The 25,384-nt window shown below is 38.4% G+C and overlaps 1 protein-coding gene across 1 annotated transcript in view; it reads right to left on the bottom strand.

The window, feature by feature from the left end:
- LOC145979376 (sodium channel protein Nach-like) overlaps positions 1-22,008 on the bottom strand; it is a 49,624-nt gene extending 27,616 nt beyond the window's left edge. Inside the window, exons 1-5 of the mRNA XM_083112244.1 lie at positions 21,936-22,008; positions 14,987-15,170; positions 11,272-11,475; positions 5,432-5,606; positions 247-392 (exon numbers count right to left, since the gene is read on the bottom strand). Coding sequence (XP_082968370.1) covers positions 247-392; positions 5,432-5,606; positions 11,272-11,475; positions 14,987-15,170; positions 21,936-22,008 — 782 coding nt within the window. The remainder of the gene's footprint in view (positions 1-246; positions 393-5,431; positions 5,607-11,271; positions 11,476-14,986; positions 15,171-21,935) is intronic.
- Positions 22,009-25,384: the final 3,376 nt, after the last annotated feature.

Below are 25,384 nucleotides of genomic sequence, written 5' to 3'. Positions count from 1 at the left end.
AGATATTAATTAACTAATAAAGTTTAAATAATTAGAAACTATTTACGAGTAAAATTGTTGGAAGCGGGACACAGACGTTTATAAAACAAATTTACCGGGCCGTGGGTTTACGAAGATTGGGAAGCACTGCTCTACACTGTTGGTAGGCCGAAAATATTGAAAATACTCAGACTTTACGGGCTTACTACACTCTACCTGGTCTACCAGTTAATGACAATGGTTGCCTAAACCTAAATCTGCACAAACCTTCTGTTGCTGCCCATTGCAGTTCCCGAGTTGAAAGAATAGCAAAACCCTTCCTCTGTTTGTTGGAGTTCAACGATATTGCAGCAGTTCCCGACGTCTCCTTTCCAGGCACACAGCGCAAAGAGCTCTCCGCAAGTAGGAAGAAACTGAAAGAGAAAAAAGCTTTGAAATTTTGGAAAAGGACACTGTTAAAAGCCATCTAAGCAGAGTTTTTTTTTAAAAAAAAAAAAGTTTTAAAAATGAAAAATTGAACGGAAAAAGTAGATATTTTTCAATATTTTATAAGAAGTTTTATACATTTTCAACCGTTCTTTAGCGAAGAAGACGTAAACAAACACACTAGGTCTTAAATCTTTTTTAGTGATTTTAGTGATTTGCTTTATTTTACTTCTCTTTTTGTGCCACTTTTGGCTAATTTGCGAAGATGGGGATGAGTGATGACATGATGAAATTGATGAATGCATCAAACATCCATGCCCAGGCCGGGATTCGAACCCGGGACACCTGGCATCGTAGCGCGATGTGATAACCACTCCGCCACGGGGGCCGGCCTAAATCTTTTTTTAAAAAACTTAACATAGAAACATGCTCATTTCTGTGCGTTATTTGAAAACAATAAATTAAAGAGTGTATTACATATTTTTTGAAGGAATATATTGAACGCATAGTGTAAGATATTCGTAGAATCTATTTCGTTTACATAATTTTTCTATTTCTTAGATGTTTCTCCATGCTTTAATCAGGATTCGAACCTAGTGGCTGTTTCGAGTGTCTGGAGTTATTCCCAGCCTCCAGTAGCGTAAGAACGGCAGATTTGAAGAACATGATCGTAGGATCGGTTATTTCTAGCGCCTATTGTGACGCGTACGAAAAACAACCCCGTAAGTGACCAATCACGTTGCCTACTCCCCCCAGTGACGCACCACCCTAGGTAAAAAGGGAGGTTTCACATCGCAACAAATTGTTAAAACAAGACATAAATATTCTTTTCTATGCATGGTAACGTTTGCTTTGGAACTAAACTAAGTAGTCTTCCTAAACCCGAAGGTTCATTTCCGCGGTAACGCACATTCTTAATCTCTCCCTATTCTGCTTGAAATCGATTCACTTTCAGCCATCCTTACTCGTAGAGTACCGCATGGTACATGAGCGTATATTCTAGGCCAGCTAGGCTATCTGCGAAGCCTGAAGCGTAGAGAATAAAATACAAGAGAATAATCGATCAGAAATTGTAAATAATATTATTCATATCAGTGAGATGATGATGCTGATTCTGGAGTTGGTAATCTGATTTCTTATGAATTGGCAACCTGATTACTAGAGCCCGGAAGTTTGGCAAAATGCCTCTTTTTATCTACTGCATATATTGATAAAAATTTTCCGGATATATGTTTTTTTATCTTGTTTCAAATGTTTTAGAAGCCTTTTCATTTTCTATTTTGCCTATTTGGGACCCCACTGCCTATTTTTAATTATAATGCCTTTTTTGCCTTTTTAATGAAATTTGACCATTTTTTTTAAAAAAAAATATGTATATAAATTATTTTTCTCCCAAAGAACGTTGTTGGCATTTATTTTTCTTCCGTTTATTATGTGAATAATTTTTGCCTTATTTAGGTAATATTGAACTCACGCATGTTTCAACATTCCTGAAGGAGAAAAGTGTGAGAAAAAGTATTTCATGCTGGGTTAGGATATTGCCTTTCAGTTAACATTTTCTTGTGCATGATTGACTGCTGAAAACCTGTTGCAGAAGACCTGCACAATTACGTCATCACGTCCAGCGTCCGTGTCAGGGGGTTATTGACAAGAAACAGCACTAATGCTCAAAGGCCTTTGCATGGATTCCAAAATCAAGTTCTCTATCTTTAGTTTAGTTCTGCACTTTGGAGGGAAAGGATCGTGTAGTTGTCATCATGCCGAAATTTAGTGTGTCATTAAGTTTTAAGTTACATGGTTACGTGCGTGACCATCTTCTCTGCAAGATATGTGAAAAAACAATCAAACATGAGAAAAAATACTTTATATCTCAGCATGTGTCAACAGCAAAACATAAATCTGCAGCTGCTAAAATGATCGGACAGAAGGAGAAATCCCTAATTTCAACAGTGGGCACTTCATCCAACAGGCAATCTCAGTTTTCCCTTGAACTGTGCAAAGCTTTCATGGAAGCAGGAATATCTTTTTGAAAAGTGGGAAACAAGTCACTGATGAAATTCCTGGAGAAATACACTAAAGAAACGGTGCCGTCGAAATCTACACTGCGGAAAACATATGTAAGCGTCTGCTACGAAGAAGCTCTGCAAAGAATTCGTGCTGAAGTTTGTACCGTGCGTCCATTTCGATCTTCAGCCTAGAGATCGGGAGAAGCGTGGCGGGCGGCGCTGGCGGAGATGCCGACATTTGCGGCCTGTAATGCCCGCTTATTTTTATGGGCATACGCAGACATTTATATAAATATTGCAAAACGAGCACTAACCTGTGTTATAATTTATCATCTGTAATTCATCCAAGTTCTGCCCTTATATACACAAAAAATACGCTTTAGAAACGATGTTAAGAGCCACAGATAATAGAACATTTTAATCATAATTTTGACCAGTAACGTCCTGCTTAAGTTTATATCCTTGAAAGAGTTTTGTGGCGATGGGAATCGTTTGGAGGTTTCGAATGTGCAACACTGTATCAAGATTACGCTGCAGACGAAACCGTTAAAAGTGAATGGTTTTCGTAAGCTTCCTTGCAATCCGATATCTCCGAGCTCGAGTTTTTTTGTTCCTTTCCGACTAGATGAAGACAGAGCTGTGAATATAGTGGCGAGCAATGTAAACCAAGAGCGTGTTAATTTCGTACTTTGCGCAAGAGTGTTATTCTTGGTTACTTGCAGTTACTTGTTTGTGTTATTACAGTGTGTATGTGTGTTGTGTCAGTGAGACGATTGGAATGCCAGCCGCAAGGTTCACGTTAGAACAAAGATTTTTTTATGTATGACACGTGCATGAAAACAGACTTGTGTCGAGACGTGTGTAGGCAATTTGTACAGAAATTCCCAGGCGTTCCAACTCCACATAGAGATACGGTTAGACATCTTGTCCTTAAATTACGAGAAACTGTATCGTTAAATTTTAAAACACCTAAGCAAAAACGACGGATTCTAACCGAAGCAAAACTCCATGATATTGGTGCAGCGTTAGAACGTTCTCCAAACAAACCTCTACGCCGTGTTTCACATGAGGTGGGCGTGTCAAAATCATCGGCATATACAGCCACTAAGCTACTAAAATTAAAACGGTAATCTTATAACACAGGTTAGTGCTCGTTTTGCAATATTTATATAAATGTCTGCATACGTCCATAAAAATAAGCGGGCATTACAGGCCGCAAATGTCGGCATCTCCGTCAGCACCGCTCGCCACGCTTCTCCCGATCTCTCGGCTGAAGATCGAAATGAACGCACGGTAGAAAGATGATCTGGATTTCAATAGATGAAACTACTGACGCTATGGGACGCTACATAGCCAACGTCATAATAGGAACTATGGGACCAACATGCGAAGAATCCTTGTCATTTCTTCTCACGTCAGAACAACTACAGAGAGCCAATGGTTCGTCAATAGCTCAGTTATTCTCAAATTCTCTACTTCTGCTCTGGCCAGATGGTGTACATCATGATGACGTGTTACTTTTTATCAATGATGGAGCTCCCTATATGAAGATGGCTGCCATAGCATTGAAAATTCTCTTCCCGAACATGCTTCATATCACATGTGTAGCAATAACTCGAAAATTTCAGGAAGTTGCGCCTTAGCTTAGTTTACCTCTGCAACCAGTCTTGACAAGATGGGGAACCTGGATATCAGCAGCTATATATTATGCTAACAACCTTGAAAAAATCAGTGAGGTGATCGATGCTCTTCCAGAAAATGAAGCGGCTTCAATTTGTGAAGTGAAAAAATCTCCTGTGCTATTCAGAACTGAAGAATGAACTGTCGTTTATTTTTGCACATTATGGTGCATTGCCAGAGACAATTACAAAGCTAGAAAAAAGAGCTGAGACTCTTGTAGCATCCATGAATATCTTCGAGGAATCTATGCAGCAGATGATGGAAGTGCCAGGAGAAAAGGGGTCAGCTGTTGCGGAAAAGTGCAAACGGGTAGTGAGTGCAAATGAGAACTTGAAACAATTGAAAACAATTTGTGATATTCTAAAAGGTGAAAATGCTGTTACCGAAATGAGTCCAGCTACATTATCTTGTTTTATGTATGCTCCAATAACTTCTGTCGAAGTAGAAAGATCATTTTCTATTATGAAAAATATTCTCTGACAGACGACTATCAATGAATGTTGAGAACTTAAAAAAACACCTTGTAGTTATGTGCAATCAAGACGAAGAAAATTGAAATGCTCTTCCCACTGTAGATTTTAACATTTTGCCAGAAATTATAGATAAAAGTAAGGGACTTCCAAATGTGCCTTTTTTCGGTTTATTTTGCCTTTTTTTCATTCATAGTGCCTATTTTCCACATTATAAATGCCTTTTTGCCTGCCTATTTTAACGAAAATAAATGCCTGAACTTCCGGGCTCTACTGATTACTTATGAGTTGGCAACCAGACTTCCTATGAGTTGGCAACCTGTTTTTTTATGAGTTGGCAACCAGACTTCCTATGAGTTGGCAACCTGATTTTTTATGAGTTGGCAACCAGACTTCCTATGAGTTGGCAACCAGATTTCCTATGAGTTGGCAACCTGATTTCTTAGTAGTTAGTAAACTTATTTCTATTCATAGCCTAGGAGCACGTGACATAGTGAGATAGCCCAGTCCTTGGACTCAGTATACGCCACTGGCATGGGACCACTTTCGCTCACTCGTACTCAGAGAGCTGCAAAGTAGGTCTATCTTCTACCCATGGTTACCCGCCCCTTGTAACAGGTTTTTCTGTTGCCCTGCCTACGCCAACGAGTGGACTTGTGTCTTTACCCGGGATCCTACACTTCAAGGTGCTCTGAGTTTACAAGGTAACTGGGCATTCAACAAGAACCGGAAGGTCTGCAAAACTTGCTGGAAGGAAACAGTCCGGCAGTGTAAGCGAATTGACAAGCATAACAAAGTGGAATCAAATCACTTAAATTCACATAAGAAAACATGCATCCAACTGGTGCTTATAAATATGAGGAAACTTACGTTGAGCATAAGTTCTGTGATATTTACACCCGTAAGGCGAGGTATGGTGGATATTCTTTCCTTCAAGTATAAGACTGGTTGGTAGTACTTCGGGTAGTACAAATAGTTTATTGCTTGTATTGTTGTCATGTAGGGCTCCAGCTCTTGTGGATTACTGGCGTTTAGATTGTATTGCCTAGAAGAAATATAAAATACATTTAACATTTTTGCATACTCAACATTTGATAACAAGGCACATAGCTACAGAGTGATATTTATACAAATTCTAGGCAACATTAGCTTTTCTTAGATTCTGATTTAAAAACGTATTATAGAGAAAGGTATTTTTAAATAGATGCTACTATGTTAGTTTGCTACTGGGAAATGAGATGAATGGTGTTGTTTCTACACTCAAAATATCCATATATGCTGACCAAGGCAGAATTTATTTTATTTTAAATCATAAATAAACATTACATTTCAACCTTCTAGCAAGGTCTTCTCCAAACACAAGATTATTAGAAAGTTATTTATTTTGGATGCAAATAAGAAATAGGAAAACAGAGAAGAGGAAGGGATTATGTACGAAGTGAAGTGTAAGGAATGTCAGAGAGTGTACATAGAAACGAAAATGAGACTGAAAGACAGGTTGAAAGAACATAGGGATGATGTACGACTTAAGAGAAAGCAAAATGCGATATTTAAACACACGAGAGAAGCAGGGCATGACATAGAGTGGGATGAGGCTAAGCAGATAAGAGCGTACTAGTGAGAAAATGGAAGAAGGCCAAGGAAACAGAGAAGAAAGAGGAAGAAGACACAATGAACTCGAATGGGGGACTGAAGATAAACAAAGAATGGAAGAAAGTGTTAGAAAGAGTGGAAAGGACAAGAGAGAAAGAGGAGAGAAGATGAAAGAGGAATGAAGAAAGAAAGGATAAGGAAAAAGAGCGTGAGATAAGGAGTCCAACCACGTTCGAGATGAAAGGAAATGTTTATCTAAGTCGCCTGTCAGGTGAAACAACAGTTGACAGGGGAAGGCCACCTGCTGGAACACCTGTAAAGGAATGATCCAGATAAACAACTTGCTAATAATCTTGTGTTTGGAGAGAGGCGATTTTTGTATTCCTGTTTCGTACCTTATTTCATTTGTATTTTGGTACAGAGTCTGGAAGACCTTGCTAGTAGGTTGAAAGGTAACGTTTAGTTTATGTTTAAAAATAAAATGAATTCTGCCTTGGTGAGCATATTGAGTTTTTGATTATCATGGAAACAAGGCTTAATGGTGTTATAATTCAAAAAAGTCAAAAATGACTTTACATAGTACATCATATATATATTGCATAGTACATCCCAGTAACTGCAGCGTTGAAGTCCAACGCCCTGCTGCCTGACTCCAGGGCCAGTATAATTCTCTGTGGGGTCGTGTTGTGCTGTGCTTGTCCTTGTGTGTGCTGAGTGCCCCTTTACAGCCTCAGCTCTGACTTAGATATGCAGATTTTATCCTCGGAGTGTAATTCTCGTTCTTGTTAAGATGACTGAATTAGTTTTAAAAAATCATTAAGGAAGTTTTAAATAGCTACACTTTTCTTTTCTTCCTAGAATGTCCCAGTATTGTTTTAGTCAAGGTGCTTTGTATTGTATTCAATTGTTCGATTTTTCAGAAAATTACACATGACTTTCATATGTCACTTGCTCCCTATTCGCTTCTCAGAGTTTGGTTTGAGTTGATGTTTTAAGTTCATTTTATGCACACAAAGGCTAATCGAGACTGAACCTACAGTCATAGGCGGAGTTCTGGAGGAGCCAGAGGGGGGCCTGGCCCCCAACTTAAAAAAAGACTAAAAAATAACACATGATTAACTTCTGTTACTATATTTTTGTTATGAAGCCATACCGCAAATCTTGATGTTTGGCATGATGGCATGTCCGCCACAATAGAGGAAATTAGACGATTTGATTGATGTGTACAGTTTGAAGAAAGGAAAACGTAAAATGACTTTGTGTTGAGTCAACAGTTACTGCTGAGGCATCAAAAGAACTTTTCAATTTAATTTTTCTAAAATTTCTGAAGCTTATTATTGTACCGTAACTTTTTTGAAGTAATACGAGTATTATATCAATAAAAAATTAATGAAATTAAAAATGCAATAATCGTACTGTTTTGCTTCTTTTAAAACTGACAACCAATATACGAATTAATATTTGTTTACTTAAGCGAGGAAATTTAACATTTTCAAATCTAAAAGGCCTGGAACTCAGTGTTTTTAAGTTGTTTTTTTTTAATTTCCGGGGGAATGTCTCCGGACCCCTTATAAGCTAGGGGATATTCAACAACCCTCAGGTTCATCATATGCTTCTCCCAGAGTCTGCTCCCCCCAAAGCAAAAGCTCAAACTCCGCCCATGCCTACAGTTTAAAGTGTGATCTGAACCACTATGTGCCTCCACCGGGTAACGATCCCATGACCCCCTGATTACAAGGGGACGACGCTACCACTGCGCCATCGGGGAGGCCCTATTCGTTTCTGAAAAATTGAAGTCATTGATTGATTGATTCTGTATATTTTACTTCGCTTTTCTGTTACTTTTGGCTAATCGCGAAGATGAGGATGAATTATGATATTATGAAATTGATGAAGAAAAGAAGTTGAATCCAAGATGGTAGTCGGGGTTGTAACATGTGTGTGGGATGCATTACTTAGCCTCCTAGGTACTGAGTATGTTTCTATTCATGTCCAGTTATATCTGTATAAATTATAAAAGTTGTTCAATATTTTTTGAGTCTATATAAACTTTTTCCAAGTGCCAGAAGCTCCTCCTCACAAACTCATTAAATGCTACTCTCTCTCTCTCCCTCTGTGTGTGTGTGTGTGTGTGTGTGTGTGTGTGTGTGTGTGTGTGTCGAGGTAAAATATGACTAAATATTGTGTCTAGATACCGCCATAGGGAAAATGTGCATAGTACAGTATCGTCCATGGTCGATTGGTTTTAAACGTGCTTGTAGGTACCAATAGGCACCATTCCAGCATTCATCGGCAATGACTGAAGTCAGCCACAGAGAAGTTTATCAGAATGACTGATTTCTAGAATACATTATCGTTACTGGTGATACGATACTGACAACATCGATCATCTTTGCATAGCAGGGGAAAGTAGAATATGAGGTTTTTTTTTTCCTGTTGCAGGTCGGTGAGAGTTGTGGATTAATTGCATTCAGTGTCGTCATGTTAGCAATCGGTTCTTGCATTCATAGCAATAGAAAAGTCTATGTTTATGGCCAGTTGTTGACTTTCCTGTCGCGCCATGATCAACTGCCATGCGCCAACTCGTGCAACTGGTCTCATGACACATGACCTTGAGCGGTCGGTTCCTTCGCTTTTCCTTTTAGAAGTGAAACTGAATTGATGTTAGATGTTATTGTATCTTAGCTCTGGACAAGGATTAATACATAGACAGTGACGAGTCCAAGGGAAGGTTGGTGGGGGTCATAACCCCCCTCTTTGACCCAGTATTCCAAAAAAATATATCAAAAGGAGGAAGAGATGGCAAAATGAGGACTGTCTTCTAAAAACGTATATGTAACCCACGTTTTCGAAAATCCTTTGGCACCCCAATGTACAGTCAGCAGCAAAAAAATACTGAAATACTCCCTTCCCTTAATGTCTTTGTGTGTTGCCTAAATCTAGGGCGTTGGCACAAAAACTTTGCTATTAAAATCCACTTCGCACCGTAGATTTAGGCAATACACATAACGAACTACAAGGAAGCGAGAATTTCAGGATCTGTATGTCCAATATTTATTGCCAGTAACTGTGGCAAATCGAATACACAAACCTTGTTGCATAAGCAACAAGGCGGGGCCAAGGTGGAATTTGCCCCCGCATCCCCCACAAAAAAAGGAAATTCGGGTTTATTAAAATTTACAAGTTAGGGGCCATGAGGAGAAACGTAATAAAGAGCAATGACACAGCTCACAGTTATTTAGAAAATAATCCTGGACGCTGTTCTTATGGAATAGAAAACCTCTCGAGTCTCTTCCCACAAAAATAGGCCCCAAGTCTGATTTTGCCCCTCAAAAAAAGGCCCAGTTTAATTCTGCCCCCTCGAAATTAGACCCATTTTAATTCTGCCCCAACAAAATTAGGTACAGTTTAATTCTGCCCCCTCGAAATTAGGCCCAGTTTAATTCTGCCCCCTCGCAATTAGGCCCGGTTTAATTCTGCCCCCTCGAAATTAGACCCATTTTAATTATGTCCCCACAAAATTAGGCCCAGTTTAATTATGCCCCCTCGAAATTAGGCCGTTTAATTCTGCCCCCTCGAAATTAGGCCCAGTTTAATTATGCCCCCTCGCAATTAGGCCCAGTTTAAATCTGCCCCCTCGAAATTAGACCCATTTTAATTCTGTCCCCACAAAATTAGGCCCAGTTTAATTCTGCCTCTCGAAATGAGTCCCAGTTTAATTCTACCCATAGAAACTAGACCCAGTTGAAATCTGTTCCCTCGAAATTAGGCCCAGTTGAATTCTGCCCCCACAAAATTAGGCCCAGTTTAATTCTGCCCCTCGAAATTAGACCCAGTTGAATTCAGTTCCCTCGAAATTAGGCCCATTTTAATTCTGCCCCACAAAATTAGGCCCAGTTGAATTCTGTCCCCTCGAAATTAGGCCTAGTTTAATTATTTCCCCTCGAAATTAGGCCTAGTTTAATTATTTCCCCTCGAAATTAGGCCTATTTTAATTTGAATTCCTTGAAATTATGTCCAGTTTAATTCTGCACCCACAAAATTAGGCCCGGTTTAATTCTGACCCCTCAAATTTAGGCCGTTTAATTCTGTCCCTTCGAAATTAGGCCCAGTTTAATTCTGCCTACTCGAAATTAGACCCAATTTAATTCTGCCCTACACAAAATTAAACGCAGTTTAATTCTGCCCCCTCAAAATTAGGCCAAGTTTAATTCTGTCCCCACAAAATTAGGCCAAGTTTAATTCTGTCCCCACAAAATTAGGCCAAGTTTAATTCTGACCCCTCCAAATTAGGCCCAGTTTAATTCTGTCTCCTCGAAATTAGGACTAGTTTAATTCTTTCACCTCGAAATTAGACCCAGTTTAATTTTACACCTTGAAATTAGGCCGTTTAATTCTGCCCTACACAAAATTATTCCCAGTTTAATTCTGTCCCCTCGAAATAAGGCCCAGTTTAATTTTACCCCTTTGAAATTAATCCCAGTTTAATTTTACCCCCTTGAAATTAGGCCCACTTTAATTCTGCCCCACAAAATTAGGCCCAGTTTAATTCTTTCCCCTCGAAATTTGGCCCAGTTTAATTTTACCCCCTTGAAATTAGGGCCATTTTAATTCTGCCCCAACAAAATTAGGCCCAGTTTATTCCGCTCGAAATTAGGCCCAGCTTAATTTTACCCCTTTGAAATTAGGCTCATTTTAATTCTGCCCCCACAAAGTTAGGGTCAGTATAATTCTGGCCCCCCAAAATTAGGCCCAGTTTAATTCTGACACCTTAAAATTAGGCCCACTTTAATTATGCCCCTCGAAATTAGACCCAGTTGAATTCTGCCCCCTCAAAGTTAGGTCCCAAGTTAAGCCTATGTTGCTGACCAAGGCAGTTTATTAAAAATTAAAAGCACTTTACACGTTACGTTTCTACCCTATATCAGGGCCTTCTTCAGACAGAGAACTCAGTTAATAAATGTAAGTGGCAACAAGGCTTAATCGTGTTAACGAATCATTCAGCAATTAAAGGGATTTAATACTAAAACAGTTCGCATTAAAAGCAAGGGCACGGACAATTTGTTAAGATATAGGTTCAAAAATATTAAGAGATGAATTGTAACGTCGCTGCTTACCTGATGAAAAATTCCTTCGCCCTTGATTTTTGAACCTTGTTCACACTGCAAACTGTGACTGCCGGAAACGGAACTTCATGTACCGGAAAATACGCATCGTCGACCACCGTCTGGGTTGGACTGAACGCATATTTCTTTATGACAGCCGACGTCATGAACACTGCACCGCCGATGCCTATGAAACACACGACGGCCCAGAAAAACCTACAAGAAACAGAGGCATCTGATTTGTAAAAAAATATTTATAGTGTGATTTTTATACTTTCTTACGCTTTTCTACCTTTCGAAGTTAATGGTAACGATGAAGATGGAAGATGAATTGATGAAATACTTGATAGGACAGTCACGCAGATCTTTGTCTTACCCAATTCGAACCTAGGACCCAAGACGTCATAGTGTGAAATGTAACGACTCCTTCAAGGTGGAAAAATCTAACTGAGCACAAGAAATCAGGCTTAAGAGGTCCGTAAGATCCGTTCTGTTCTTCAGAGAGGAAAATGTTAAAAAAACAAGAAATTTCGGCCTAATAATTCTACAAGTTACTTTCTTCAATAAGGAAAAAATATAATTGAACATTATAAGTTCGACCTAACAATTATACAATTTCGGTTGTCATGGGAGAACAATATACTGAATACAAGAAATCCGGGTTTCAAAATCCATGCTTCGTTTTTCAAAAAGAAAATTGTACCTAACAAGAAATTCTGCCTAATAATTCCATAAGTTTAGTTTTTCACGGAGGAATAAATATAATTGAACATTAGAAACTAGGCCTAAAATTGAACACGTTTCGTTTTTGAAGGAGGGAAATGCGATTAAATACATGAAATTCTGCTTAATAAATTCGTTAGTTCTGCTTTCATAGAGCCACTTCGGAGCCCAGAGTTAACTGGTCGGACGACTCAACAACCACACCAGCGTAGGTTTGGATAACAGGCTTCTCCTTAATACGAACGTTCCTTTTTCTGTGTGCTGTTTCATCAATGGAGGATATTCAATGTGACGTCAGCGGCGGAGAGCATCATGGGAAGTCTGGCCAAACCGCACGTGCTCTGGCACTCAGTCCGGCAAGCGTGAAGCGAAGCAAATGCTGCGTGCATGAAAATCACCTGATGTTTAACATTTTTAATTGTATTACTATTATTGTATATTTTCAAATGAACTTTCCTTTGGTGAATTAATTTGTTGTGTATGTGTGCGTGCCATTGTTTATGTATTAATTGTGAGAGAACATCATACCTTTATACAGTTTCGTCGGTGGTTGAGATGGCGTGATTTTTCCAATCCGGGCTGAAATATGAATCGTATTTGAAAGGCAAGTACTGTGTTTATGGCTAGCGTTATATAACTTTTGTGTTAATCTGTACATCCGCATACTTTGCAACGCGTGTGGTTGTTGTACGATCTCTAATAACGTTCACAGAAAATTTGAAATACTGCTAATCAATCAGCGAGTGCGTTCGAAGTATGCGTATATTTTTATATACTTTTCAGCATATCTCAATACACATACGAAAAGTGACAGTGATACGTTACGGCCTAAAAAAATATAGTACAAAATTTTGTACTTCGGAACATTTGTATAAATTATCATTTTCACGAGACAAAGTTTGTTTTAATTAACTTTTCTAAAAGTTATATTTTTAATTTTCTTTAAAATTCCCTCCAGCTGGAATCGAATTTCGGATCCTTCGATTACAAGGGGATAGCATTAGCCACTGCACTATCGGATAGGTCCGATTGATTCCATGAGAAACAGGATCCATAGTCCTGTATTTTTTTTCGTATGTTACATAGCTTTATACAACGTTGTTTTGTGGAAAATAGCATCTTTTAAGATACTCTGGTCATCGTCATTGTTAGGAGTCTTAGCAAAATGTGAAAGACTGTATTTGGCATATAATCGTTATATTTGTACCTTGAATTACTGCCACAAAAGCTGTGAGCGCAAACCTTATCAAACGTGTTTTCAGCACGCTCCGTCTGTGCTGCGAAATGTTTGCCGGAATCATGGCCGCGGGCCGTGCTTTCGCGCAATGAATTGTGGGGGAAGTTGTTCGCTGGATATCACCCATTTCATTTGATCATCATTCATCCTCATCGTCGCGATTCGCCCAAAGTAGCGAGACTACATAACAAAACACAAATACAAGCAAAGTAAGAATTTGGTAGGCAACATTTGATAACTAAATTTTGGAGGAACATAAAATATTAAGAGCTACTACATATTTTACCGTACTTAATGTAATTTTAATTACGCAGTTTTTAAAACGGACACCCAGACTACATTTTTGACATTAAAGAAAGTGTTCTACTGATAGTTAAGCAACATTTTCCTTACAGTTTCTGTGCAATGAATTATGAAAGTAAACACTGTTGATTAAACAAACATAACAGATAAAACACAGCGTCTTTAGTTAATAAGAAATTTCTTTGAATTGTCAAATTATTAAAAATAAATTATTTAAGACAACGAGAGAAATTGGCCTTTGAATATGCTAGCGAGTTGAAGCAGAATGTAGCAATTTAAGGTGAAATTGTTTTTTGGTGTCACAAGTGGGACACAATCCAAAAAAAGTAAATTAAATAGTTAAAATACCTTCTACCTTAATTATGTGCAATAATTGAATTTTTATCCAAATATCAAGTCTACATTGTTGACTCACAAGATAGAATAAAGTTACAGCATTTCATATATATATATATACACGGGTGGTCCAAATGTCCCGGAACGGTGATATATCGTGAGAAATAAACATGGAATCGGGAAACGAAAAATACGTGTTTAATATGTGAAAGAAAGCTATTCAATGATATCACACTTGATTCCCCACCCCCGCCCCCTCGGGGTGGGGTGGGGAACAAATGCATTATTTTAAATGGAAACCCCATTTTGTATTGTAGAATCGGAAAGAGGACTTCATTCCGAGTCCAACAAGCTATCAACCATCCTCCTAGCTCAATTAGGGACGCCCGACCCTGTGACCGAGTGGTTAGCACATCGCGCTGCGACGCCAAGGGTCCCGAGTTCGAATCCCGGTCGGGCTTGGTTGTTTGTGAATGTCCATTCATCAATTTCATCATTTCATCACTCATCCCCATCTTCGCAAATTAGCCAAGAGGCACAAAACGCGAAGTAAAATAAACTAAATCAATCAATCAATTAGGGACGGAGATGTTAGAGTGAAAGCAATTGCAGATTCGGGGGTGGGGAATCAAGTGTGATATCATTGAATAGTTTTCTTTTACTTATTAAACACGTATTTTTTCGTTTTCCGATTCGATGTGTATTTCTCATGATATGTCACCGTTCCAGGACTTTTGGACCACCCGGTGTGTGTGTGTGTGTGTATATATATATATATATATATATATATATATATATATATATATATATATATATATATATATATATAGGGCTATATATATATATATATGCATATGTATGTATGTATGTGTATATATACATGTATAACTGGGTGTGTTTAATCGGATTTCTATGGCCACGTTTGTCGATGTGAATATTTGCCTACACTCACAAAAGACAACAATAGAAAGAAAAGGGGGGGGAACGGTTGTGTCCCAACTTTATATATTAACAGGTAGACTATTAAGTTTTAAAGTTAGAATATTTTAAATGTCGCGGTTACTTCTAACAGTATACTTAAATACACCACTGGTAACTACGTACTGGCAGGCAATAAAAATATCTTACTTGTGACACGTATACACATTCTCGGAAGATATATAGCAAAACCCGTGTAGAGAGGTGTTCTGCATGTAGAGTTTCAGCAACTGGGCATATGTCTCCTCTGTTCTACCCTCGGTGGATTTTTCAGCAGATCTGACATTTCCGAAAAAGTCATGTTTCTTCATAAATCCGTGAGTTTTCATTTTACCTGAAAAATAACGAAAAAAGATCAATACAATTTTCTCATTTTCTGTAATTTGATATTCCTAATACTGACCCATATGTCAGTTGACACTTGCAGTTATTCATTGTCGACTGATTTATGGGTCACCCTGTACTTGTTATTTTTCTTGCTTTTGCTTACAAAGTATGGGGACAGATATTGAACGAATTGTGTAGATGACGTCAACGGGAAGCATAGACCTATCAGCATATATTACATTCTGTTCAAGGTTAGTATGTATTTTTGTACATATACGTACTTTTCTTATTTTTACGTTACTTTGAGCTACTCGCGACGATAGAAATGAATTATGATTATCGATGAAATGGGCATTCGACATGCTCAGGCCAGGATTCGAACCCGAAATTTTTGGTAGCGAGATTGAGAGTCGATCACTAAACACACTCGGCCACTAGGGCTAAATTTTCGGTCAATTCCATCAAAATTAGTATTTACAAATTATTGGCCTACATTGGAATTACTGTAATATGCCTTATTAGATTGAATGTAGTTTAGAATAAATCGTCATCCGCTGGTACAAATAGGAACTCAAATTTTTCAGTTGTTATTTTCAAAATTGTTTACTTTTCAGTGTTATCCCCCCAAAATCCCGTTTTCATTTTAGCATACTTTTCTTACAAATATACCTAAAATTTTAACTTCATGGAGCTTTTAAACTAGTACAAATTGAACGTCGCATGTTTGTGAGAGTTTGATACGTTGGAACTGATTTTTTTGAGGAATTTATTTTCAATTATTTCTCGCGTGACATATACCGATGTCACGGTTCCTGCATGACGGTAGGCTCGCACTCGATCTCCCGCCAGAACCACACCACTTTGCTCGGTGATGCAAAAAGTTACAATAAAATAACCAGAAAAAAAACATTCATTTGCATGTTGTTTCATGTAGCTGCAGTGGAATTATCCATGTGTAACACTCACCATAGTTTTTTTTTGGGGGGGGGGTAGAGGGAGAGATTTTTTTGGAAAATGTACGCGTTATACAGGGTGCTCGGAAATTCCCCTTACAAACTCCTAGGGCAAGTAGAAGGGACTGAGTAGACAATATTTGGAATGGGAACGCATGTCCGTGCTACAACCATGACAATGTGTCGGATGCGCCTGTGTTGGTATGCAACAGGGTAGGCAGTACATGACGTCAGAAGATCACCTGACAATCTAAAGTGACATAATTTATTACAACCATGTCAAATGAGGTGTTACTTAAGGAACAGAAGTGAATGACGTGTGACTCAGTCCATAATAGAAACCAATTTATTTGGTAACAATGCCAAGGAAACAAAAAAGAAACGTACTATTCATTGATCAACACCTGTGTCGACAGTGGAACGCAACAATTTGTAGACGTCACGTGCCATCAGGTGATCTTCTGACGTCAAATACTGCCTACCCGGTTGCATACCAACACAGGCACATCCGACACATTGCCATGGTTGTAGCACGGAAACGGTACGTTTCCGGACATAGGTTCCTATTCCAAATATTGTCTACTCAGTCCCTTCTACTTGCCCTAGGATTTTGTAAGGGGAATTTCCGAGCACCCTGTAAACGGGTAAATACAACACATTTTATTTTGTCAAGCCTAAAACACAAGAATGTTGGATTTTGGCCGAAATTTTGCACAAAATGTGTTGAAATTCGCGGAAAAGGCCACAATTCGCATGTTATGTCTAATTCGCGTCATTTGGCAATTTCAAATGCATGACAAATGTGTTTATAACATGTCACTGGTCACACGTAAACACGTCTTTGTAACAATTAAAGTTTATCTGTGTTACCGTGTTTGCGAAAAATCAAGGTTCCTACATATTTGAAAACTCGTTAATATTTTTTTAGCATATTGGCATTATAAAGTAATATATAGGTACATATTTTACAATTCGTTATAAATACTCACCAAAAGTATGGCTTACCATCTGAGGAGAGAAGGCAATTAATTCCTCCGTGTGTTGATGTCTAGGTAAATATTTCCAATTCTCGATTAACCAGAATTACATATATATACTGATTTCGTTGAAGCTGTTATTCAAGTTAAGTCTGCATCGTCTACCTGCTTAGCAACGTTACGAGCGTCGTAAGCAATCATGATGTCAAAAATATACGTCCAGTACAAACACACAAGGAAAACTAATTCTTGTTTCTGGGAGCACATTTTATCAATTGCCTTCCTAATTCATGCCTCGAGATCATATTTATATGAAAATAAGAAGGTGGCGTGTTAATCAGAATGAGTGATATTGACAGATCATGAATTTATTATGAGAAAAAAATCCCTGGGATTGGCATGTTTCGGCATGACACGCGAACGACCAACACAACAATCAGACACACATTGTTTAACTAAGGATATTGTATTTACAAAAGCTGCTATGTATAGTTTACGTCGATATGTATTTCTGCTTCAAAACAATACGCTGTCCTGTATCACCAAGCAAATTGTGCATCACCGTCTTTGTGCTCATTGTTTCATGCAATGAGAACTTGAGGTATTGAAACAAGAAAACAAGTTGCTGACAACCCCTACACCAGAATACTTAATTAAAAATCCATTTCTCTTAAAGAAACATAGGAATGATAGGATGTAAGGGGGAGAATAATGAAAAGTAGTCATTGACAATTTGCAGAGCGATAATTATGGATCCTACTGTACGATGTCCTTAGTTCGAATCCTGATTAAAATATGAGTGTATCACAGTGTCTGTCCCATCACGCATCTTCATCGTCGCGATTGATCCAAGAGGTAGAGAAACCAAAACACAAGTAACCGTAGAAAAACACACAACTTTTTCTTTCCATATTTTTGTATATTTTATATTCTAATAGAATTAAATTCAAATTGTCTTATTATTAGTTATTTTTGCAAATGGAATATTTTAATTTTATATATTTGATTCATTTATTTATTTTAATTCCCTTTTCTGCCACTTTTGACTAATCGCGCAGATGAGAATGAAAAAAATATGTTTAGATGAAGTTGGCGAAACGGACAATTACAAAAACAAAACAAGCCTCAGAAGAGAATTACAGAGGAGAAGGTGTAAATATGGGCGAAGGTTTAAATATGGGTTTTGGAGTTATCAGCGCTCCCGGGTGCTGCAGCCTGGCAGAGGATATACGAACTAGTTATCTGTCAAGGACAAAGATTGCGGCGCCAATTCGCAAGAGAAAGTGGTGGTTAGTTTCGGCTTTGGACGCTGTTATAGAATTGCGACCTCCGAAAACTCTTTGCAGGTATGTTTTAACTCAGTGTTTTCTTAATTCTCGTCTGTTTTGTATAGGTTATGATATTAGCGGTACATAAGACAAATGTGGTCTTTTATAATGCCATGATTTGTTTGTGAAATATGTACCACAGAGAGCGAAAATAAATTGAAGAAGAAAAATAGCTTGATGGTCTAAATATGGGTTATGACATGAGGTCTAATGTTGAGATCACATTTTCAACAAATATTTGGATGTTTTTCTTAATTTCGATTTTTCCCATTCCGCGTGATTTTCAAAACAACAGATTATTCATAAATATGAATTTTATAATGTTTTAGCAATAATTGGCGGTTTTTAAAAATTTTAATTGTTTTTTGTTATATTGCCACTAGTAGCCCATATTTAGACCACAATTTTGAAATACATCATTTTACCATTTTTTAGAAATTGCTATTTTAAAAAAAATGGAGACCTTCTATACTTTAGCATGCTATTACATTTATTCATACATATGCATTTTAAAGGCAGGTGCTTGATATATTATTTTTTTCCCTCCGAAAATGACAGCATAAAAAGGGGGGTCCCATATTTAGACCTTTTCCTCTACTTGTTGTGGGTCCAGACGCTATAGCTTTCTTAGTCTGCAATTTCAGTCCAGCGTGCTTACTCTTGTGGAAGAGAGGCTGACATTTGGGATCCTTCAGAAAAGGACTCCCTTACGCCATATTTGTTTGTCTGTCAACAATGTACAGTAAAAATGGACATCAACATGACCACCAACGCCGGTCACTTGACCCCACCCCTCTGAAAATATGGAAAAATTGCAAGTTCTTAAATTCTTTCCTTTATTTGTATTCCTTTTTTTAATTTTCTCCTGTTCTTTCTTTCTCCACATTTTTATCTTCCTCCCTATGTGTTAGAATCTATTTCTTATTTCTCTCTCCTCTCTTGTTTATTATTTGTTTCACTACCTTCTCGTTTCCCTTTTCTTCTATAGTTTCTCTCTCTCTCTCTCTCGCTCTCTTTCTCTCTCTCTCTCTCTCTCTCTCTTTCTTTAGTCTTTATTTCATTCTCTCTCAGACACTGACTGACTTAATATATTTCTGTTCCTTTCTCTAGCTCTCTATTGATCGATTAAGTGATTGGTTTATTATACTTCGCTTTTCTGCCACTTTTGACTGATCGCAAATATGATAATTTAGTGATGAAATTGATGAAGGGACACGCACAAAGAACACCAATGCCTCGGCCGGGATTCGAATCCGGGACACCCTGATATCATAGTACGCTGTGCTAACCATTCCGCTACGGAGGTCGGCTCTAGCTCTTTAATGTTCTTAATTTTCGCTCCCCTCTCTCTTCTCTTAAAACATTCTTGTTGATAATGACCCGTAAATGTTACAATATTTCGTAATACAAGTTTTTACGGACATCAATTCAAATTCTAGAAATAATAAAAAATGTAATTTGCTTAGCTTACTGAGCAATCTCTTTATATATAAAAATGAATGTATATGTGTGTGTGGGTGTGTGTATTTGTTTGTTCCGGCATAACTCTCGAATGCCTGGAGCGATTTCAACCAAACTTGGTACGCGTATCACTTGTAACCTGGAAAGAAATACTGTGGGGGTGGGAAGGGTATGACATGTAAAAATAATCGCGTACCACCGATATTAAATTTCGCACAAACAGTCATCCGTGACTCTATGCAATCCGCACAACGATAATGTTTCTCGGGTTGTCTAACATTCAGGCTGTGTTGCGAATGGAATCTATAGTTTTCGTGACATTCCCAATGCGGTTCAACTCCAAGTCCATCACTTATATGATCTACATTAGTGTCGAATCCATAGTTTTCGAAGTCGCTAAGCTAATTGGTGACATTCACGATCACATTTAAAATTAGTTACATTTTACACTATAGTTATAATTAATTATTTTCCTGTCTAATACAAGATTTGGATAAATAAATACCCGGGCAAAGCCGGCTAATCAGCTAGTAAGATATAAATCAAATGGAACAATGGATAAAATTTACTGTACTGAAAGGCCTGTGAAATGCTTGATATTAAGCATCCACTTAAAAACAAACAACCAATGCCCTATCGACACATCAGATTCCGATTACCGTCCATAGAGCATAGATTCAGCGATTATGTAGGAAACGTATGTCCAACTTCCTTTATTTCATTTGAATATCTGATATTTTGTAGTTTTTCAAGTGATATCTCACCACTTTGTTCACAGCTCCACTATACTGTTGCCGGCTGGATGGTCGAACCTGTCTTGAAATGATGGCACGATGACACGAAATCTTGATATCAACTAAAGAATTTTCATCGTGGCGATTTTATCACTCTGATGTAGTGAACAAGAAGCATTTACATCTTTCACATTGGACATGGATTCCCATTCAAAACCTGATCAAGTCTGGTAACGTCGCCGCCTTGTAATCAATTGGTCCCGGGTTCGATACCTGGTGGAGGCACGTAGTGGTTCGGATCCCAATTTAAATCGTACGTCCAGTCCAAATTGGCCTTTCTATGCATCAAGTGGTCTTGAAACACCAACTCAAGCAAGCAAGTACAACCTCTCCACAAATAGCAAGAGTTGATAGAGCGCATTCAGGTGATCCACGATTAAGCAGTAGCTGTTGATAAAAGCAAAATGGCACCATGAACACTATATTGATCATTGCACATTATGACATTAGTGAGAAATTAGGTTTCGCAATTCCTTCATGTTGGACATGGATTCAATCGGAATGATCGGGCGTATATTGCTTCTAATTGCATATATGTTCCATGCTTGTAATTATAAAAAATATTTCTGGTCTTCTCTTATAACGTTTAATCAAACCTTTTTTCATGGACATCCTGTATATGTTTCCGTTATTGACAAGTTTAACGTAAATATTGCGACACAACAGATCTATAACCTTGGCCAGATTGCTTCTTGAGTTTCAATTGCAGTTTATGTGAAACGACTTTTCTAAACCTCAGCTCGTATTGATTAGAAACAAGATGCACAATAACAAATATAGGTACGTATTTTTAAATATCGGAGCGAACTGGTCCGAATCCCGGCCTAGGCATGGATGTTCGTGATTGTCCATTCATCAATTTCATCATATCACTCATCCCCATCTTCGCAAATTAGCCAAAGTGGCAGAAGAAGCGAAGTAAAACAGAGCAAATCAATCAATCAAATATCGGAGCGAGAATCAGTTAATATAAATTGCATCACGCTTTGTTTTAAGATTGGACAAATAGATTTTGCAACACTTGAAGGGGAAAAATTTCATAACCAATAGAAACAACGGAGTGGTTTGCATCAGGATCACTTCTGTCCACGAGGATTACAATTAATTCAGTGGGTTCATATTTGTTCATGGCATTAGAAGAGAAGATGACAAATTTATTTATTGTTTAAAATAAGATTTTTCTTCTGTTATTCCGTATTGAGGAGGATTTTGATCACAACCAGCCAAAGACTCGACACAAAGTCGGCTTTCGATCTCACCATTGACATTTCCGGGTTCCAATACCTGGGCGTTCCTGAGTGTATCTTCATCAATTTCATCATCACCACTCATATTGTCGTCGCGAATAGCCAAAAATCTCTGAAAAGCGACGCTAAATAACAAACATACAAAGCCAACCACTATAATGTTTTCAATGTCAGTCAGTCGACCTCGCATTGTTCATTTCAGATTAGAAAAAAAGAGCATATTATTTTGATAGTCTATAACAGAGATAAGGTTCAGTTATTTCTTTATAATTAATATCCTTTCGGTTACCACGCATCTATAAATAGATACGTTCGGTAGAGTCCAGATGACCACGTGTCTATATATGGATACGTTGTCATGTTCGAAGTTTTTACATCATAATGTCGCTATTATTCGCTGGAATTGCGATTTTAACTCTAATATATGACTATGGGCCAAGGTTTTAATATGGGTTTTATAGTTATCAGCGCTCCCGGGTTCTGCAGCCTGCAGAGGCTATGGGAACTGGTTATCTGTCAAGGACAAAGGTTGCGGCGCCAATTCGCAAGAGAAAGTGGTGGTTAGTTTCGGCCTTGGACGCTGTTATAGAATTGCGACCTCCGAAAACTTTTTGCAGGTATGTTTTAACTCAGCGTTCTTTGAATTCTCATCTGCTTTGTATAGGTTATGATATTTGCGATACATAAAACAAATGTGGGCCACGATTTGTTTGTGAAATACGTACCACAGAGAGCGAAAATAAATGAAGAAGAAAAATAGCGTGATGGTCTAAATATGGGCTATGACATGAGATCTAATGCTGAGATCACATTTTCAACAAATATTTGGATGTTTTTCTAAATTTCGATTTTTCACATTCCGCGTGATTTTCAAAACAACAGATTATTCATAAATATGAATTTTATAATGTTTTAGCGATAAATGACTGTTTTTCTTATTTTAATTGCTTTTTGTGATATTGCCACTAGTAGCCCATATTTAGACCACAATTTTGAAATACAGCATTTTACCATTCTTTGGAAATTGCTTTTTTTTTAAAAAAAAATGGAGACCTTCTATACTTTAGCATGCTATTACATTTAAGTATATATATTTCATAGATATGCATTTTAAAGGTAGGTGCTTAATATATTAATTTTTTTCCTTCGAAAATGAGAAAATAAAAAGGGGGGCACATATTTAGACCTTCTCCTCTACTGTTAACACATATATGTCAGCATAAGGACTATTGCGCGTTACTGTTATTCCATTTAAGAAAGCGGGGAAAATGGCAGTTCTCTTTGAAAAAACAAAAGCATTTTTGTGCACAATAAAGGCCGGAATGTTTGTTCCACGATAATAATTTAGACCTATTTGGAGTTGGGAAAAGTTTTCCGGTCGGTAGCAGCAAGTTCGAATCTATGGTTCATTCCGCGTATAACGGTACTTGATTCATCCGTCTAGGGCAATTAGCCTCCAATATGCAGTCGTTTCAAGGTAACTCTGCATTTCGCTGAAATCCGAGGCTTGAGTCAGTGGCGTACAGACATGTCGTTTGGGGCTACAAATCGTGTTCTATTGCTCATATGATAATAGTGCAATTATTTTCTTGTTCCAAACATGCCTGCGATCATTTCCATGTATATTTCGATAATGTCTTGTACTCTGTTGTCTTGGGAGGGGGAGGGGACCCAATTTTTCTTCAGAAATATTGGAATTTTCCGGCTCCTCCCCTCCCCCCGCATCCATAGATACACTCAATGTGCATAAATTGTATATAGTCAGAATCTATGGTTCATTCCGCGTATATCGGTACTTGATTCGTCTGTCTAGGGCAATTATACGACGCACGCTTTTAGAAGCGATATCGGGCGGGGCCACGCAGAGGGTGTGCGTGGCGATCAGCGAATGGCAGGAGTGCAACGTTGTACAGTTAGGAGACTGCGGCGCGGAAGTTAAAAGCCGTGTTCTGTATTTTTCTTGCGCGCAAGAAGTTTTCATAAAACTCTCCGCTTTAAGGTTCATCATAAGATGGGGCAAGACATTTTGAACCTGACTGTCCAAGTCCCATGAAATTCCGTCGCCTACAGCCGGAGTTATCGTTCCTTGAAGAAACAAGGGAAACATCACCTTTCATTTCCTTCCGCCTGTTTTTTTCGTTGCCACCGTGTTGACGCAGCTGAGTTGTTTTGTCTAGGGGAAACTGTGGGTGTTAAATTCATCTCGATATAAACAATGACCCTTCATTGTTCTGGGCGTTCTCGAACATTGAAAGTCTGAGTCAATTTGAGTTCAGCGTTTTCGTAGCAAGGCTGGTATAAAATTATTCGCTTATCTTTCACTCGTGCGCCACGAAGAACAGTTTGTGAAAAGATTAAATACAGCCCTTTCGTGCAATAGTGTGTGTTCCGTGTGTTCTTTTTGTTTTAAATAATGTCACTCTCGAAACCTAGCACCAGTAGTACCGTATAAAGTCTAAGAGCGGGGATCGTAGATAGGCTATGACAGCCTTTAGCCACTCGCTTGTTAGGCGAGAGGAACGTTGTAAAAGGAAGGGGGTAGCTCTGGAGAGCACGTCGACACTAAACTACAAGGGGACTAGCCCCGTAAATAAGAACACACGGACATATATTTAAACACTACCTTTGACTGAACAGGCAGGGGAAGGAAAGACAAGGAATGTTCGTTACCTGGAGTTCTACGGCGATCTCTTCTCCGCTGGTCCTTGGATCGACGAGGTCCTACTCTGAAAGAAAACGGACGAGGGAGCAACTCCGGGCTCCAAACTCTGTACTTTCGCCGACCGATATTCTAACGATAACTTTAACTTCCCGACCGTTTTTCCAACTCCGCTGAAGGACGCTGTCGCGATGAGATTTTAAGAAGCTCTTTTTCAATGCTTCAGCGGGACCCTTTTTATAACGTGATTAGCTTATTTATTTATGATACCCGGGTCCTAGGTTCGATTCACGTCTGCGGCGTGATACGGTACAGGCACCAAGGGTGGAAAATCTAATCATTAACCTCCAGGAGAGTGACTCGGAAATTAGTGAAATCAGTGACACGGAGACCGAGGAAGACGACGAGAGCGGTGATGATGACCTGGTAGTTCCTCTACAATAAATACCTTCAAGCTTCTTTCAGGTATGGGTTTCTCGTATATGCTACAGTGATATGATATTTTAATCCTGTGTAGAAATATTCACTATATTATTTCACTGTAGTCATATATACTGTGCATGCATTATCAATATAATGGACACATCGCGAATCTTCTGTCCTTCACTTGCGCTAGCAGTTAGTTTGGCAACAGCGCAGTAGCACTGGCTGGGCATTGGCTGAACTCATGTTCCTTCTAAAAGCGTACGCCGTATAGCCTCCGATCTACAGTCATCTAAATTAAAATCTGCATTTTGCTAAAAATTGGCCCTGTCACCGGTGGCTTTCCTTCAAAATGGGCTCGGTAATCAAAAGCCCCAGC

Source organism: Lepisma saccharinum, chromosome 26, assembly GCF_977018435.1.
Source record: "Lepisma saccharinum chromosome 26, izLepSacc3.1, whole genome shotgun sequence".
In the NCBI taxonomy this organism is placed as follows: domain Eukaryota; kingdom Metazoa; phylum Arthropoda; class Insecta; order Zygentoma; family Lepismatidae; genus Lepisma; species Lepisma saccharinum.
Note: the sequence above shows the minus strand (reverse complement) of the source record. Positions and strands in the feature narration are given on the sequence as shown.